Source organism: Dama dama, chromosome 23 (assembly GCF_033118175.1).
Source record: "Dama dama isolate Ldn47 chromosome 23, ASM3311817v1, whole genome shotgun sequence".
Classification (NCBI taxonomy): Eukaryota; Metazoa; Chordata; class Mammalia; order Artiodactyla; family Cervidae; genus Dama; species Dama dama.
In genome coordinates, this window is record NC_083703.1 from 30,585,588 (window position 1) to 30,604,647 (window position 19,060).

Here is a 19,060-nt window from a genome sequence, read left to right on the forward strand (position 1 = left end):
TTTTCCAGGCAAGAGTACTGGAGTGGGTTGCCATTGCCTTCTCCACCTTATCATGTTAACCCTGATCTATTTGATCTGTGAATTGTAGCTAAGTCAATCTGGGCTTTGTCTCAGCAGAAAAGGCACCTGTTCCTAAACTGACAGCTGTGATTGACATTGTGATCAGTCAGATGAGTTGGCTGGATGTTCACTTACTGTGCTTTGGGTTTATAGCGTGGGTGCATGTTAAGGCAACATGTATCATAAAGGCAGCCACAAGTGGATTTGTCCCTATGCAAATTCATAGGTACACCTGCCAAGGCGTATACAAGGTCGAATGTAGAGCTTAGGAGAAACAAAGAAACTTAGTTAAGAAAAAAGGGAAGAAGAGGAGATTTTTAAAATTAATCCAAAACAAATCAACACAGGAGAAAAAAGAACCCTCCTACACTGTTGGTGGGAATGTAAATTGGTGCAGCCACTATAGACAACAGTGTGGAGTTTCCTTCAAAACTAAAAATAGAGCTACCATATGATTCTGTAATCCTACTCCTGGGCATATATCTGGACAAAATTCTAATTCAAAAAGATACACGTACCCCAGTGTTTATTGCAGCACTATTCACAATAACCAAGGCATGAAAACAACCTAAATGTCCATCAACAGATGAATGGATAAAGAAGATGTGGTATGTATATATAATGGAATACTACTCAGCCATAAAAAGAATGAAATAATGCCATTTGAAGCAACATAGATAGACCTAGAGATGATCATACTAACTGAATTAAGTCAGAAAGAGAAAGACAAATACCATACCATATTACATGTGGACTATACAAAAATGACACAATTAAACTTATATACAAAACTGAAATGCACTTATGGACATAGAAAACAAACTTATGATTGCCGAAGGGGAAAGGGAATAGGAAAAATTAGAAGTTTGGGATTAACAGATATATTGTATTATATATAAAATAGATAACTAGCAAAGACCTACAGTATAACACAGGGAATTATACTCAATATTTTGTAATAACCTACAAGGGAAAAGAATTTGAAAAAGAATACACAGACACACATATATATCTGAAACACTTTGCTGTATCCCTGAAACTAACACCAGATTATAAATCAATTATACTTCAAAAAAAACCAACACAAACATAAGATTTAAAAGACAAATAAATCAATTTAAAAACTCATTCTGTTAATCAGACAGTTTCTGCATCTTAACTTCGGTGAGTCTTTGTTCTCACACCCTGCTTAATATCAAGGGTGGAGACTATGTTCTGTGAACCAAATTAGAAAATGATTTTGATTGTCATTCGCAAAATTCATGATTCTTATGTGCCTTCTCCGTTTCTATAATGGGAAAGCACTATAATTCTAAAGCAGAGGAAGTCAGGAATGGTCTTTTATTCTCATTTGTATTAATAGAATGGAGAGCATCTAAAATGCAGCAAAACAAGACTTTGTTTTGTCATGGTGACTGGTGATCAGTACAGTGGTGACTTAGGGTTGTCATGATTGGGTGGGCATGAGTGATCTAGGACTTTCTGATAAAAATGTTCATATCCTTCTATAAAAGCCAGGCTAAAAACTTCTAGAAGTGTGCATTCCAGCTAATTTCCAAAGCAAAGCAAGTCTTCAAGTGTCTAAATTGTATATAATGTGTTTGCATGGGGTAACGCAAATCGATACCCCATCTTCACTGACTAGTTTGTTTCAAGAGCTGAGCTGCCTGGTGTTGAGGTATTTAATTAAGACAAAATGCTGAAAGGAATCAGGTCAAGTCTTTAATCACAGCTGTAAGATAAGCCAAGAGGCTAAATGGGAAAACACACCAGTCCCTGCAGTGTTCCATCTTCCCTCTGGAGTGTGTGTGTGTGTGTGTGTGTGTGTGTGTGTGTGTGTGTGGTGCAGGCGAGCAGCTTCCCTACACAGAAAAGCTTTCTAACTGCCTATGGTTGGACCTGAAAAGTTCCATGTAGTTTTTTAGCCAGCTGCTATGTCTGGCTAGTAGGATGCTGGGCTCTGTGACATTGTAGTGACAAACAAACTCAAACTAGTTGACAACAAAGAGGAATTTACAGGAAGGGTATTGGAACATTTTAAGCAATGGAAAGAAGGGGATGAATAATTAAATTATGTGAAGGACAGTGATATTCATGAGCTCTGGCAGCAAGGAATCTCCTCTCACTCACTTCTTCCTTGTGTGAGTCAGGATTATTCTCTCTCATTGTGGACCAGCTGCCTTAGACAAAATGGGAACTTTATTGGAAAGCTAGTGGGGTGCCTCAGGTAATCAAAGGAATATGTCTTTTAGCAACATTGCAATTTCATATATGCAATTCCACCACTAGTGTTACCTTTCCCAGTTCTAGTTTAAAAAAGCTAGAGAAGAACTCTGATTGGCTCCTATCTGGATCAATCACTGTGAATGTGACCAATCAATCTGCTCCCATTAGGGAGATTCGGATATTGGGCTCCACCTTTTCTATTGGGCATCATTCCCAGAGAAGGAATTATCAGCCAGAAAATGGCATAGAAGACATCTGTTCAAATAACATGAGAAGAAATGTCATTTTGGTCTTATGTCTAAGGGTGTAAAGAAAAGAAGAATGATTGAGAAAACTGAGCAGTTTTTCATCTGCCAAATAACTTGTTTAATAAGTAGAGGAAACACCAAGAGTCACTACATGGTTCAGTAACTTTGTTTTTATAATTTATTAGCCAGTGTTTTTTGAGCTCTTATGTTCTTCTCCTTTATATACAGACACACACTACTGTGCAAGTCTGAGGATAAAAAGTGAATGAAAGATGAGGTTTCTGTTCTTTAGAAAAATTACATTTCCTCTATTCCTCTTTTACATTCAGCATACTAAAGTTTTAGTTGATTAGCCGATTTGGAACCAGTCTGTTTTTCCATATCCAGTTCTAACTGTTTGCTTCTTGACCTGCCTACAGATTTCTCAGGAGGCAGGTAAGGTGGTCTGGTATTCCCATCTCTTTCAGAATTTTCCACAGTTTGTTGTGATCCACACAGTCAAAGGCTTTGGCATAGTCAATAAAGCAGAAGTAGATGTTTTTCGGGAACTCTCTTGCTTTTTCAATAATCCAGTGGATGTTGGCAATTTGATCTCTGGTCCCTCTGCCTTTTCTAAATCCACCTTGAACATCTGGAAGTTCACAATTCATGTACAGTTGAAGCCTGGCTTGGAGAATTTTGAGCATTACTGTGCTAGCCTGTGAGATGAGTGCAATTGTGCGGTAGCTTGAGCATTCTCTGGCATTGCCTTTCTTTGGGATTGGAATGAAAACTGACCTTTTCCGGTCCTGTGGCCACTGCTGTGATGGCATCCGGTCCCATCACTTGATGGCAAATAGATGGGAAAACAGGAGAAACTTTATTTTCTTGGCCTCCAAAATCACTGCAGATGGTGACTGCAGCCAGGAAATTAAAAGATGCTTACTCCTTGGAAGAAAAGCTATGACCAACCTAGATGACATATTAAAAAGCAGAGACATTACTTTGCCAACAAAGGTCTGTCTAGTCAAAGCTATGGTTTTTCCAGTAGTCATGTATGGATGTGAGAGCTGGACTATAAAGAAAGCTGAGCACTGAAGAATTGCTGCTTTTGAACTGTGGTGTTGGAGAAGACTCTTGAGAGTCCCTTGGACAGCAAGGAGATCCAACCAGTCAATCCTAAAGGAAATCAGTCCTGAATATTCGTTGGAAGGACTGATGCCTAAGGTGAAACTCCAATACTTTGGCCACCTGATGTGAAGAACTGACTCATTGGAAAAGACTCTGATGCTGGGAAAGATTGAAGTCAGGAGGAGAAGGGAATCGATGAACATGAGTTTGAGTAAGCTCTGAGAGTTGGTGATGGACAGGGAAGCCTGTGTGCTGTAGTCCATGGGGTCGCAGAGTTGGACACAACTGAGGGACTGAACTGAACTGAGCCCATATCACTAATTCAGTACATGTGCCTCTGGAAGTATATCAGCTTTCCAACCACAAGATTTTTCTGAAAGTCTACATTTTATTCTACTTTCCCAGTGAAAAAGTTAAGTTTAAACAGTGTGTTGCATTCTTAATAGAAGGACCAACTGTAGTTCTAAAGATTTTTTTTTTTTTTGGATGTGGACCATTTAAGAAGTCCTTATTGAATTGGTTACAATATTGTTTGTTTTGTGTTTTTGTTTTTTGGCCACCAGGCATATAGGATGCAGGATCTTAGCTCCCCAATAAGGGATCAAACCTCCTGCATTAAAGGCAAAGTCTTAACCAATGGATCACCAGGGAAGTCCCCCAAGTGTAGTTCTAGTTCATATGAAATGACAGTTGATGCTCACATAAATTAAAGTTTCATTGCAGTTCACGATGACTATTTGGTTAGTTATTTGTTGATACACTGTCTCATTTCAGTACCCACTGGAGATGAGCTAACTGTAGTATCATACGATAACCACTTAATAAACAACTCTCTTTCATATGAGACTCACCAAGTGCTCCCTGGTCAAGAATCACCTTTACTCCATGAAACTCCTTCTCTGAAGATGCCTCTCTCCAGCTTTCTTTTACTTTCCAATCTAGAAAAAGGCAAAGCTTCTTGAGAAATGATCTACATCCTTTTTCTCTCACTCAAGAAACTGAGAATCTGTCTCTCTGGCCTCTTTGAAGGAAAAATGTAATTGATCGTCCAATGCGATTTGAGTTGATCTCTGTTTCCAAGCAGTTCTAGATTCATCAGTTTGATACACTTTCTGTGTGTCTCCTGATATCAAACATGGATTTTTTTTTTTATTGCTGGGCATTTGATCTCATTTTAACCTACTTTCCTACCTTGTCTGGCCTCCAGGGCCAGACACAGGACCCCAAAACTTCCCACTTGGGGAGTAAGTATCAAGTTATCTTTCTAAGGTTCATAGGGTCCCTTAGGACTTCAGTGACCACCACCATATTTCTTGAAAAAATTTTATAATTATATTATAATCTTTATCAAACTGTTGACATTCTTGGAAACAACATTTTAATTTTTTAAAATTCTGGCCACGCCACATGGCATGGGGGATCCCAGTTCCCTGACTAGGGATCGAACTTGCACCTCCTGCCCTGGAATGTGAAGTCTTGATCACTGGAATGCCAGGGAAGTCCCAGGAAACAACATTTTTATGTTCCCATAGATAATAACACTACTTCATAAGCATTGCAGAAAGGTAGAGAGCATAGGTCTGTGGGTGAGAAAATGTCACCTGCTATATCAATAAACAAAGGGTGTTGTAGCCCTCAAGCCGTTAGCCACTGTAGTCACCCCTGAATGTGCACCCTGAGGGGATTCAGGATTGAGAAAAGCAGGACACTGGCCCTAGATAGTTCAGTTCAATTCAGTCACTCAGTCATGTCTGACTCTTTGTGACCCCATGGGCTGCAGCACCCAAGGCTTCCCTGTCCATCACCAACTCTCAGAGCTTACTCAAACTCATGTCCATTGAGTCAGTGATGCCATCCAACTACCTCATCCTCTGTTGTCCCCTTCTCCTCCCACCTTCAATCTTTCCCAGCATCAGAGTCTTTTCCAATGAGTCAGTTCTTTGCATCAGGTGGTCAAAGTATTGGAGTTTCAGCTTCAGCATCAGTCCTTCCAATGAACACCCAGGACTTATCTCCTTTAGGATTGACTGGTTGGATCTCTTTGCAGTCCAAGGGACTCTCAAGAGTCTTCTCCAACACCACAGTTCAAAAGCAGCAATTCTTCAGTGCTCAGCTTTCTTTATAGTCCAGCTCTCACATCCATACATGACTACTGGAAAAACCATAGCTTTGACTAGACAGACCTTTGTTGGCAAAGTAATGTCTCTGCTTTTTAGTATGCCGTCTAGGTTGGTCATAGCTTTTCTTCCAAGGAGTAAGCGTCTTTTAATTTCCTGGCTGCAGTCACCATCTGCAGTGATTTTGGAGCCCAAGAAAATAAAGTCTCTCACTGTTTCCACTGCTTCCCCATCTATTTGCCATCAAGTGATGGGACCAGATGCCATGATCTTAGTTTTTTGAAGGTTGAGTTTTAAGCTAGCTTTTTCACTCTCCTCTTTCACTTTCATCAAGAGGCTCTTTAGTTCTTCTTCGCTTTCTGCCATAAGGGTGGTGTCATCTGTGTTAAGGTGCTTATCAAAGGAATGACTTCAATGAACCCAGCACTAAATTCATTAACTTGAGATGTCTGTTTTTCTTCAGTTAACAATAATCTTTTGCTGGTCTGTCTACCTGGTTTTTGTTGTTTGTTTTTTTCTTTTTTTTGCAAAAACTACTAAATGTCTTTTGACTCCTTACTTACCTCTTTGGAGGGACCTCTCAGAGTGATGTAAGAGGCTGCCTTGGGGCTTAAGTCCTCAGCATGTTTGCCAAATAAAATGCAATTCTCAGCTTTGAAGTCGTGCATTTTTTTTTTTTTTTCCAGTTGACAGGTAAGTTTCTCTGCTTCTCTAGTTTCCTGTCTGTGAAATGACAGAAGAGCTGATCTCACAGGTTCCAGGGAGGATTCAGTGATCCACAGGAAGTGCTTAGAACCCTGCTTGAACACATCAGGTACCCAATGTCAGTTCTGTGACCAGCCCTGGAATTCACCTCTGTGAGGTATCTGGGTGTAAAGGGGAGAACACTGCACTCCGGGTGAAGCATCTCGATTTCTGCTGAAATCCTGGGTCTTCACTGTTGGGGCAAAACACTTCCTTTCTGTGTCTTTGAATGCTGGGGTGGATTCACATCAGCTGCTTTAGCTAGATGACAGGGATATTGTGATAAAATAAGATTGTTGTTTTTCAGTCACTCAGTCATGTCTACTCTTTGTGACCCTATGGATTGTACAACGCCAGGCTTCCCTGTCCTTCACCATCCTGCATAATGAAAACAGTCTATACACAAGAACCCCTTCATGGGGCTATGATTGTATGCAGATAGGGTAATGGGTCCCAGCAGAAAGGGATCTGGGTGTGGCTTTCTTGGCATAAGAGAAGCCATTGTAGGCTTATGCCATTCTGTGACCTGAACCTGGCCACAGTGCCTGACTTGCAGAAGAATAGGTCTCAGTAGTTAACGTTTTAGGGATAAGAACATACAGTTATTATCAGGCCAGGGAAAGAACTGTACTGGGGACAATAAATTAGCTGTAAAAACTCCCAGTTCTGTTTCAAAGGTAAAGACTAGCCTGAAGGACATTCTTGAACTGTTTTGCAGGTCCCAACCTCCAGCTTGAGCAATCAACTACCAGATTAACCAGAGCCTAAGGATTGATGATGCTGACCTTTGCTGACCCTTGCAGCTTCACTCTACTAGAATCTGGACTCTCAATGTCTGCCCCAATTCAAAGCTGAATTCTTCTCTGCCTAAGCCCCTTCATGAATATGCATGCATCCTTAGCTTAAAACGTCCCCCATTTTGCAGTTTGGGGAGACACAGCTTTAGGAAATATCCCCGGTGTTCCCCTTACTTAAAAAATTTTTTTACACAAGTTTGTTACTTATTTTTTAAATGTATGCATACTCCATTCCTTGGGCTTCCAGGGTGGCTCAGTGGTAAAGAATCTGCCTGCTAATGCAGGAGACACAGGTTCAATCTCTGGGTCAGGAAGATTCCCTGGAGAAGGAAATGGCAACCCACTCCAGAGTTGTTGCCTGGGAAATCCCATGGACAGAAGAGCCTGGTGGGCTACAGTCCATGAGGTCACAAAGAGTCAGACCTTGCTTAGTGACTAAACGATACTCCCATTCTCTTACTTGTTTCAAGTAATAAATCCCTCCTTCTCCTGCTCTTTGGGTTGGTTGTGTCTTTTGGTTCAATACCCACCAAGAGGTGAATTCAGCTTGGGGGTACAATTATCATACTTTGTCTTTTGTGGTTTGGTTCCCTTGTACAATTTTGACACCAATTCTGATATGTGGGTTTTCCAACACCACCAAGCAACTCTCCAGCATCAGCTGTGTGTCCTACAGTATAACTCAGTCCTGATACTACCTACCTGGAAATAGCATCAGATCTCCCCAGGTTAAGGCCTCAGTCCCACACTTCACATGTGTCTCAGTCCAGGTTGCTTCCTGTGCTTCTGATCAAATGGCTGTAAATCACACCACCACTCTGTCTTTGGGTCCCATTAATTGACCTGCCTCTTGAGAAACCTATATGCAGGTCAGGAAGCAACAGTTAGAACTGGACATGGAACAACAGACTGGTTCCAAATAGGAAAAGGAGTACGTCAAGGCTGTATATTGTCACCTTGCTTATTTAACTTATATGCAGAGTACATCATGAGAAACGCTGGGCTGGAAGAAGCACAAGCTGGAATCAAGATTGCCGGGAGAAATATCAATAAGCTCAGATATGCAGATGACACCACCCTTATGGCAGAAAGTGAAGAGGAACTAAAAAGTCTCTTGATGAAAGTGAAAGAAGAGAGTGAAAAAGTTGGCTTAAAGCTTAACACTCAGAAAACTAAGATCATGGCAACTGGTACCATCACCTCCTGGGAAATAGATGGGGAGACAGTGGAAACAGTGTCAGACTTTGTTTTTTTGGGCTCCAAAATCACTGCAGATGGTGACTGCAGCCATGAAATTAAAAGACGCTTACTTCTTGGAAGGAAACTTATGACCAACCTAGATAGCATATTACAAAACAGAGACATTACTTTGCCAACAAAGGTCCATCTGGTCAAGGCTATGGTTTTTCCAGTGGTCATGTATGGATGTGAGAGTTGTACTGTGAAGAAAGCTGAGTGCCGAAAAATTGATGCTTTTGAACTATGGTGTTGGAGAAGACTCTTGAGAATCCCTTGGACTGCAAGGAGATCCAACCAGTCCATCCTAAAGGAGATCAGTCCTGGGTGTTCACTGGAAGGACTGATGCTGAAGCTGAAACTCCAGTACTTTGGCCACATCCTGCAAAGAGTTGACTCGTTGGAAAAGACCCTGATGCTGGGAGGGATTGGGGGCAGGAGGAGAAGGGGATGACAGAGGATGAGATGACTGGATGGCATCACCGACTCAATGGGCAAGGGTTTGGGTAGACTCTGGGAGTTGGTGATGGACAGGGAGGCCTGGCATGCTGCGATTCATGGGGTTGCAAACAGTCGGACATGACTGAGCAACTGAACTGAACTGAACTAAACTGAATTGACAAGAGTGGGTCACTGGAGAAGGAAATGGCAACCCACTCCAGTATTCTTGTCTGGAGAATCCCAGGGACAGAGAAGCCTGGAGGGCTGCCGTTTATGGGGTCGCACAGAGTCGGACACGACTGAAGTGACTTAGCAGCAGCAGCAGCAGCAGAGTGGGTCACAGAACTTAAGAGAAATATTTTACTTCTTAGATTACTGGTTTATCATAAAAGGCTGTAACTCAGGGGTAGCCAGATGGAAGAGATGCACAAGGCAAGTGATGGGGAAGGAGGTAAGGAATTTCCAGGCCCTCTGGGTGTACCACTCCACCCAGATCTCCAGGTGTTCACCAACACAGAAATTCTCTCAACCCCATCCTTTTGGGGTTTTATGACATAGGCATGATTGATTAAGTAACTGGCTGCTGGCAATCACTTCAATCTCCAGCGCTGCTCCCCTCTCCCAGGGTCAAGGGTTTGGGAGTGCAAGTTCCAACCCTCCAATCACACGGTTGGCTCCTCAGGCAACTAGTTCCCATCCTTAGCTGTGGCCCCAAAGTCACTTCATTAACACAAACTCAGATGTGGTTGAAAGGAGTTTATTATGAATAATAAGACATCTTTATTACTCTCATCATTTAGGAAATTCCAAGGATTTTAGGAGTTCTGTGCCAGGAACAAGGATGAAGACCTTTTTATAAATCACACCTTATTTTGCCCGCCTCTCAAATCTCCCTTTAATGATGAAGTCTCTCATTTAACTGATGCTAGTTTGAGTTTGGTGTCTATTATCTGCAACCACACGAACAAATGACATGATTGGATTGTACATCACACTTGCAGCAGTGTGGGCATGAATGGGGAGACTGGGGTGGGGGACAGTGAGGGGGGCTGTGACATCAGTGTTGCTTAGAAATGGGGAGAAGAGAGACAGTCTGGGAGATATTTAGCATATGATAAGTCTTCATGTAAGTATTTACTTTATCCTGACAGCAAAAATGAGGTTTCTGGATCAGTGGCAGACCTATCTTTATCCTGTGCTTCATTTTATCCTGTGGGGGTGAGGGAATGTGATGAATACAGATACCACGTCATACATATGAAAGGAGGTCTGTGGGAGAGGAACCCCTGAACTAAGAATTTTGGAGCTTTTAAAACAATCCCTTTGGGGAAGAGAAGGAAAGGTCCCTTTCTGTTATAATGAATGTAAATGAAGATCAATGAAAGAATAGCTCCAGGGGAGATAAATCTGTAAATCTCTCTGGAGTAATTCACTCTGTCCCCCAAGGAATGGTTATATTCACTTAGCCTTAGACCCAGGATGCCAGTAAATTTTGCTCAGAAAGCCCTGACCAGCCAGAAACATGAAAGATTCACATTGTTTCCTGACAGCAGGTGAAATTGATAGGATGTGATTCTTGAACCCGAGTGGTGAGGTTGAAAGAGGTATGGAGGGTGACCCTGAGGTTTCTGACTGGGGAAATTGTATACAGTGAGGCTTTACACTGGGGTAGCAGATGAAGAATGAAAGTACCAGAATTGGGCTTTCTCTTTTTTTGGGTAGGGGGCAGACAGGGAGGTTCATGGGATGATGTATGATGCTTACAGTTTGGGACAAGTTGGTTTAGGTGTTTGCGGGTCAGCTGGATGGAGATGCATGGGCAGCAGTTGGAAACTAAGTCTGAATTCCAACAGCAGATTGGGCTGCAGACACAGCCATGGGAATCCTTCACAAGCAGTGCTCTGAAATAGCCATAGGCATCACAAGAAGGGGAATGGAATAGAAGGGGAATATGCAGTAATGTGAATAGGACAGGACAGAGCCTAGGGTTGTCAGCATCTAGATTTCTGACCATGTGAATGAAGCCGAGTCAGAGCACTGGTCACATGTCTAAGGCACATGCTGCTCAGCCTGGGGGGCTTTATTGACTGTATTTGCCCTTCCCAACTGCAAACCTAGAGCAGGACTGCTAACCTACCCTAGAAACAAAGGGGAAATCCAGCATTCTCAGAGCTGCCCAACAGAAGGTGCTACCAAACTGTGACGTATCTTCAGAATTCCTAAGGTAGTGATTTACAAGCCTAATTATTAATATATCAGAATCGGCTGGGGGCAGTCTTTTGTTGTTGTTGTTTTGGTTTTGTCTTGTTTTTAGTATCAGTGCCAGGTTTCCCCTGCAGAAATTTTGATTCTGATTGGTCTGTGGTGGGATCCAGATGCTTGAGCATGTTTTCCAGCCCCCAGGTGATGCTTCTGTGCTTCTGGGTTTGAGCACCACTGTTCTCAGGTTACAAGCACATGAGCAACTAAATTAAGGAATTAAGAGCCTGCTACTGTGTTTTGCCAAGGGATTTACCTTTGTGGCCACTAGCAAGTAAGTTATGGTAATTGGGCACCTACCCCAAAGTTATTGCTTTGTAGGCATGTCCTTACACGTTTCGAGACCATCATGTAAGGAGGCTGCATTTTCATTGAGCTTCCTGGTTTATGTCAAATATTTGGCAAATCATCTTACTCATAAAGAGAGGGCTCACTCAGCTGAAGCATGTGGGAAGCAGTAAGCATGGGGAAAGGTCCTGTTGTTTTGTTATCATTTTCCTAAAAACTAGCTGAGAAGCTGCTGGTATAACAACAACAAAGATCACTGTCACACACAGTATAGCAGCAGGATTAGAGAACTACAAGATTAAAAGGATAATTAGGAAGAGCAATTTATACTTTCACCAGAGCTTGCATTTTATAAGGAACTTTATTTTTTAAATTAATTTATTTTAATTGGAGGCTAATTACTTTACAATATTGTAGTGGTTTTTGCCATACATTGACATGAATCAGCCATGGGTGTACAAATATTATCTCTTTTGAACTCAACTTCCTCTTTTCCTCCTCCTGAGAGATAAGCAGTGCAGGTACCCTTCTACAACCTTTGTAGACAACAAGTTGGTCACTTGTCTGATTCCTGGAGCTAGGTGTTCTGTGTCCAAAGCCAGGGTTCTTTCCGTGACCCTGGAATTTTATTCATCAGTATGGCTTACAAGGCTGCATACTCTGGTTATGTTTGCACATGGCATGTAAACAGATGGCAGAGGGTGCAGATGAGCTGCCAGAAAGAGCAGCAGATGGAGAAGCCATCTGAGGAGGTGAACACATACAGGGCTAGGTGTCAGGAGACAGGGGTCTGTCTCGTGCTATGACCTGAGTGTCTGTGTCCTCCCCAAATTCATATGATGGAATCTTAGAGCCCAAGGTGATGATGGCATTAGGAGGTGGGACCTTCAGGGTGATTAGGTCATGAGGGTGGAGCCCTCATGAGTGGGATATGTGCCCTTATGGAAGAGGCCCCACAGAGCTCTCTCTACCCTTGTCCACACTGTGAGGATGAGACAAGAAGATGTCCATTGTGAATCAGAAGGGCCCTCACCCCATCATGCTGGGTGCCCTGATCTTGGACTCGTGGTCTCTGGAACCGTGAGAAATAAACGTTTATTGTTTATAAGGCATCCAGCCCATGGTATTTTGTAAAGCAGCCTGAACAAACTAAGTCACCCCGTGTGGTCCTGCACTGCCTGTGTGGGGAGGTCACTTCAACACTCTTGGCTCCAATTTCTCCTGTGTGAGATTACCAAGGCTCTTTCATGTTCCACACTCTTGGGGGCTCTAATGACTGTTCATTCTACTGAGGGGAAACAGTCTTATAGGAATTATTAGCCACTTTTGGGTACCAGAACACCAGCACTAAACAAGTCACAATCTCTGTAAAGAATTATAAAAACTTTTATCAGAGATTTTGGTGTGTATTTATATCGTGGCTTTGAAAATATAGTTTCAGGTGGGCGGGAAAGGGGGTTGAAATTTCCACTTCACCTAAAGAAGTTGCAAACTTCCATTTAAAAAATTAAAAAGTCATGGGGATATAATGTACAGTATCATGACTATACTAATAATGCTATACTGCATATTTGAAAGTTGCTAAGAGAGTGGATATTGAAAGTTGTTATCACAAGAAAAAAATTCTCTACCTATGTATGGTGACAGATGTTGACTAGACTTATTTGTGGTGATCACTTTGCAATATATACAAATACAGAATCATTATGTTGTACATCTGAAAATAATACAATGATAATAAAATGACAATAATATATAATCATAATACTGTATATATAAGGTTGTATGTTATATAATATAATGTTGTATGTCAATTATAGCTCAATTAAGAAAAACTCTAAAGACCAAAAAGAAAAGAAAAAGAAATTGTGGGACTCTGAAATAGTTGAAAAATCACCACACATTTCTATCTGTAACTATTCATTTTTATCTCCTTGTCCTCCAAATACAGAGGTCTGCAAAAGTAAAATTCAAGGGGATGAACATGAGAAGTCATATATAGAGTTTATTGTATTTGTGGCTTGATTATTTTTAGATTTTATGCTCTGTTTCCTTTTTGGTTCTGGTTTCATTTTCTTGGGCACTCTGCCTCACTGTTTTAGCATTATCTGTGTTAGTTTCTACTAAATAGAATTCCCTAAAGCACAGGGTCTCTGGTGTTTAAATAATGTTATATATCTTCTGGCATGGTTTAGCACACATAAATTCATTTCTTTCATAAATTCCTCCCCAGTCTTACTATCTGATTCAGCAAAGAAGTCACTCCATGACTGATCAGTGAGTGAAGTTCCCAGATGCATTGTTTCAGTTACATTAATCATTAATGTAAAAAACTCTCAACAAATGTTTATGCTTTTGTCACTTGCAATAGGCTGGCTCTGACTGAAATCAACAAAAGCATTCTGCGAGAATCAGTTATCAAGTGGAATTTACAATTATGCATTTTATTATGATTTATAATGCATTTTTAATTTAAATGCATTCATTTCCAGAGTGCAGGCCATGCATGAGACACACCACTGATTCTAGCTGAATGACCTCAATTACTTAACCTCAAGCCTCCATTTAGTTAGGTGAAAAATAAAGAATAAACCCCACAAGATTTTGACAATTTAATGCATGATTGTTTCCAACATAATGTTTCCAGGTAGAGACTCAACAAACGTCAGCCCAATCTCACTCATCTCACCTGGGAGACAGAAGCAGCGCCCAGGGCATCTTCTATGCACACTCATCTGTCTTCCCAGAAGACAGCTTCCCAGAAGAGAGCTGTTTGTTTAGTCTCCTTAAGAGGCAGGTGAAAACTCACCACTAGGTGGCAGAAGCAAGGTGCCTTTGACAGCTTTAGTTCTTTGCGCAATATAACTGACCCGGAACTGTGTGATAAGATAAATACACTGTTTAAGTCCACACAGTTAGGGTGCTCTTTCCAGACAATTTGAGTCTGGTGACCCAAGTTGGCTCCCTGAGCAAAAAAGTTAGCCTCTGAGCCTCTTTTTGGATCAGTGTAAGATGAGTGAGCTTCATCTTTGGCAGAATCAATTTCCCTTTGGCAAATACATGGCCTTGTCTTTCAAGGAACAGTGTCTCATGCTTATGGCTGGCTGCTCCATACTTTTTATTATCCTGCCTAATGAGAAGGAATCAGGGAAGCCCCCCTCCCCCAATCTTCCTGCTGAATCTCACATCATTAGCACTGATAGGTAATGTGTTACACAGGTAACATGCATTGTAAATGAAGTTCTTCTTGTTACTAATGCTTTAAGGAGATTTTGACAGTGGCAGTACTGCAGGTTGAGCTGCAAATGGGTGGAGACCTCTTGGCATTCCCCCATCACCTATGTCTGCCCTAGGATTCTTCCAGAGGCCACTTCTTTGGAGGGTAATTGACAAATGGTGCTTACCTGGAGTCTTAATGGTGTCTGCCAGGGTTCACCTGCCACCTACTGGTGAGAATGTTTACTTCTAAACACTCCCTGACTTGTTAAACCACAGACTCCCATCTGTTCAGATACTTCAAAACACTGTCAGGGAATCTCTCAACCATTTTAAAAGCAAAATACTAAACATCGACATTTGAGAATTAAAATCATAAAAATCAGCTTGACTCGTTTTCTGCCTTGTGGAATTGATGACTAAAGATTTTATAACGAAGCTAGCTAGCTTTACTTATTTCCACTGATTTGTTCTATATTGACGATTCCATGAATGATTTTGATTAATAGTTTCACACATCTGGGATGGTTCTGGTCATTTGAATGACATCTTTTTGATGCTGGATTAATACTGGAAAAAAAAAAAGAACACACTAGTTTCTTGTAAAGTACGGAAACACAATAAAATGTTCCCTTGTTTTCTTGAATGAAACTGAACAGCAAGGTGGGCTTTTAGGATTTCACCATTGTGTCAATTCCTAGGTGTCTTATGTGTTAGTTTCTTTTGTTTAATTTTTATTGGTGTATAGTTGATTTATAATGTTGTGATAGTTTTAGGTATACAGCATAGTGAATCAGTTATACATACATACATACATACATATACATATACATATATATATATATATATCTCCACTTTTTTAGATTCTTTTCCCTGAGTATTGAGAAGAGCTCCCTGTGCTACACAGTAGGTCCTTACAGTTTTCTATTTTATGTTTAGTAGTGTGTATATGTCGATTCCAATCTCCCAATTTATCTCTCCCCACCATACGTTAGTCTTTGAATGTAAGTCCAAAAACTGGCCTTTCAGACTGCCAAGGAACGAAGAGAATTCTTAATAGCAACTCTATAAGCAATAATGGCTCAGAATGAATGAAAAGGACCACAAGATAGGGTTTTTTTTTTCCTTCAGAGTTTATTCTGAGTTTTCATTTTTGGATAATCAAGCAGCTCTTTAAGGAGAATGCACAGAAGAGTCATTCTGGCACTTTTGGATAGTACATAAGATTTGTTTAATAGTCACATTCAGTCTACTTGCTCAGCCCATACTCCGTGTTTGGTGAGCAAGATCAGCCCATAGGATTTCAGAATTAATACGTAACCGTATATACAAACAGCCAATAAAACCATAATGGTGCCTAGCGGTCAGAGGGGTGGCGTGGGGGAGGGGAATCACTAAAGTGTCCTCTAGGCTAGCTTAGCTAAACAGAATCCACGTCACACGTGAGGACGAGAGCATACACTGAGCTGAAATGAGACTTCTGAGCACAAATGGGCACTTGGCAGCATGCAGTTGAAAGAAAAGGGGATCGTTTAATAACTTTATAAAATCCAGGCAGTTCAATCAAAGAAGTTAAGAAAAACAAACAAAAAAAGCAAAGTAAGGGACTGTCTGTCGTCACTGTAAAAAAGGCACTTGGAGTTAATGGGACCAGAATTGAAGGACTGGGAGCTGATTAAAAACTTCAGTACTATTTCATTAAAAGGCTTGGATGTTAAGAGGTGACACTCAGAAGTTCCTGAAAGGTGATATCGAAATAAACCACCGAGAAGCAGAACAGGTGACAAGGAAGGAATTAAATCCTTACGACCCAATTGTGTGTGTGTGTGTGTGTGTGTGTGTGTGTGTGTGTGTGTATCTGTAAAAAGCAAATCAGGGACGAAATCTAACCAAAGCTAAGCAAAGTAAGACCACGAAGCAGCGATGCATAGTTTTCCTTTGAGATAATGCATACCTCCAGACACTAAGTGCCAAGCTAATTTCTCAATAATAATTTCACAGGAGCATTATCATGATAAAATGGATTCAAGCAATGCAAAAAGAGTTCCTTCTGTTCCCAGAATCTGGAGGAGAACTGAGGTTATCATCAGAACCTAGTGACATCCGGACATCACGTGTGGTTTTTCAGTGTCCTCCAGGGGTGGACACATCAAGTATGGGGAATGACACTGACATTCAGACAGACACTACGTTCAGCCCTCTCCCTGGAGGCGAGGCATCCTGTATCATCATCCTTTCTTCTGAGTAAGAACTTGACTTCCTCTCGAACACTTAAGACAGCGAACAGGGTAACTGCAGAAAAAAGTCCACTGCCCACGGCAGACATGGTTCGACTTCCTCCATAAACAGGTAAGCGCTTCCTTAAGAAAGAATTTTTGGCAACTGGATCTGGTCCCGGGTTGGGTGGCTCTGGACCGCTCATTTGATGTTGAATGCCATCAAGGGTCTCTCCTCCCGTTTCTGCCACGGGCTCTTCTTGTCTTCGCCCTGGTCGTCGTCGTCCTCGTCGTCTTCCTCATCCTGCGGAGCGGATCGCCTCTGGTCGGGACTGGCCGCGGGCTCTGGGGCAACGTCCGAAGTTCGCTTCGTCGTCTCCTCCTGCAGGCTGGGCAGCTGGCCGCCGCTCCTCCGGCTGGAGCCGTCCAGCAGGCACCGCAGAGCACTGTCCTCGGGCGTCCCGGCCGTGGTGCCGGCCTCGCTGCCGCTCTGGTCCATGTCCTCCACGTACACCAGCTGCGTGTAGGCCGAGCTGTCCGCGGCCCTCGACTCCTTCTGCGGATGTTCCTGGACGGGTGGGTGGTTCTGCGGCAGAGTCGAGGGGTCTCCTCTTCCCTTCCGGGCAGATTTTGGTTCATTCATATCCACGCCAGAATCCAAACTGGCATCATTGCTTCCGTTCCTCCCTGCTCTTTGGAGATCAATGTAGGAATGTCTGACGTGCGCGTTGGACCGGCCATCCAGGGAGACGAACCAGGCCCGGGGGTGGGGAAGGGGCTTCCCACCCCCGAGTTCCAGCAGCGCCTTTTCTGTCAGAAGCTGGACCTCGCTGTTCATCTGAGCCAAGGCCGCGTCGTTCAGAGATGCTGGGATGGAGAGCGACTCCGACATGGATGCGCTCTGTGGGGTCCACTCCCGGGCGCCCGTGTCCTGCAGGTGCTGCTGCGAGATGGCCTGGCAAGAGAGGGGCTGCGCTTGGATCTGCGTGGAGGGGTGTGGGAAGATCCCTGCGTGCGGGCTGGACAGCTCGGCCTGCAGCCTTTCGATCTCCAGCTGCGGGTCGGCTGGGACGACCAGGGGCTGGCCCACGTACGAATGGTCCCCTGGGAGTTTCATGTAATGAGCCGGTATGACCAAGGCGGGTAATACTTTCCTGTAAACGCTGTCGTTGACCTGGTCCACGGAACTACAGCAGATCAGCTGGCCGGGTCGCGGGAAAGAGGTAGGTCTTTCCAGGTGGTCCACGGATCGCGACATCATACATTCAGTAGGTCTGCGCTCCAGCAGCTGGTCTTTCTCCGGAGATGAAGGCGTGGGGTACATGTGTTCCTGAATGGTGAGCTTACTTCCTGTGGAGATGTGGGTTACGGAGGCCTGACTCTCTCTGTCCTGCTTTTCGAATAAAGGCTGAGAGAGCATTGCGTTGTAACTCCTCCTATAGTCACTGTTGCCAGGGGACTCGTAGCCTTCCCTTTCCATAGATTTCCTAGCCTTTAAGGGGAAGATCTCTACCGACTTATGGTAGTCTTTCCCCAACGTCCCACTTGGTGTCAGGTTATCAAAGGAGATTTGGCTTTTGTCCTCTTCCTTATGAGACAGGAGTTCCTCCCGGGAGCTGAACTCCTGGGAGGTGCTGTAGGAGAGCTTCAGCATGGGTGTGTGCATGTCCACCTCCCCGTTGGAAGACATCATCTCTAAATGGACTCCACTCATCAGCTCCTTTGAGCCCGGGGCATCCGGCGGGCGACCCTGGCTGGTGACAGAGAGTGGACCAGGGAATTCTGATTCCCGACGAGCAAACAGCAGGTTGATGTGTGACATGGAAGTCGACTGATCCCTTTTGGAACTCTCCAGGGTGGCAGGAAGCTGCAGCTTTCTATGGTGCTGGCGGGGTTTCAAGCACTTCCGCCTGTGATCAAAGATACAGACCCCAAGATTAAAATATCAGAACAGTGAGGGTTCCAGTCTAAACCTAATTCTCAGTTCCCACAGGAAGAAACAAGACAACACTAGTCAGCAACCAGAAGCCTTCTCACCCTATACCCTCAGCTTTGTTTTGATGCTGAGGGCTGAAATCTGCAGATGGTACCCCAAGTACATC

The 19,060-nt window shown here is 43.0% G+C and overlaps 1 protein-coding gene across 1 annotated transcript in view; it reads right to left on the minus strand.

Annotated features, from left to right (window-relative positions):
* Nucleotides 1–9,796: 9,796 nt before the first annotated feature.
* The window catches only part of FAM171A1 (family with sequence similarity 171 member A1), a 135,057-nt gene continuing 125,793 nt past the window's right edge, over nt 9,797–19,060 (minus strand). Inside the window, exon 8 of the mRNA XM_061126281.1 lies at nt 9,797–18,868. Within this exon, the coding sequence (XP_060982264.1) occupies nt 17,161–18,868 (1,708 nt within the window). The 3' untranslated portion in view covers nt 9,797–17,160. The remainder of the gene's footprint in view (nt 18,869–19,060) is intronic.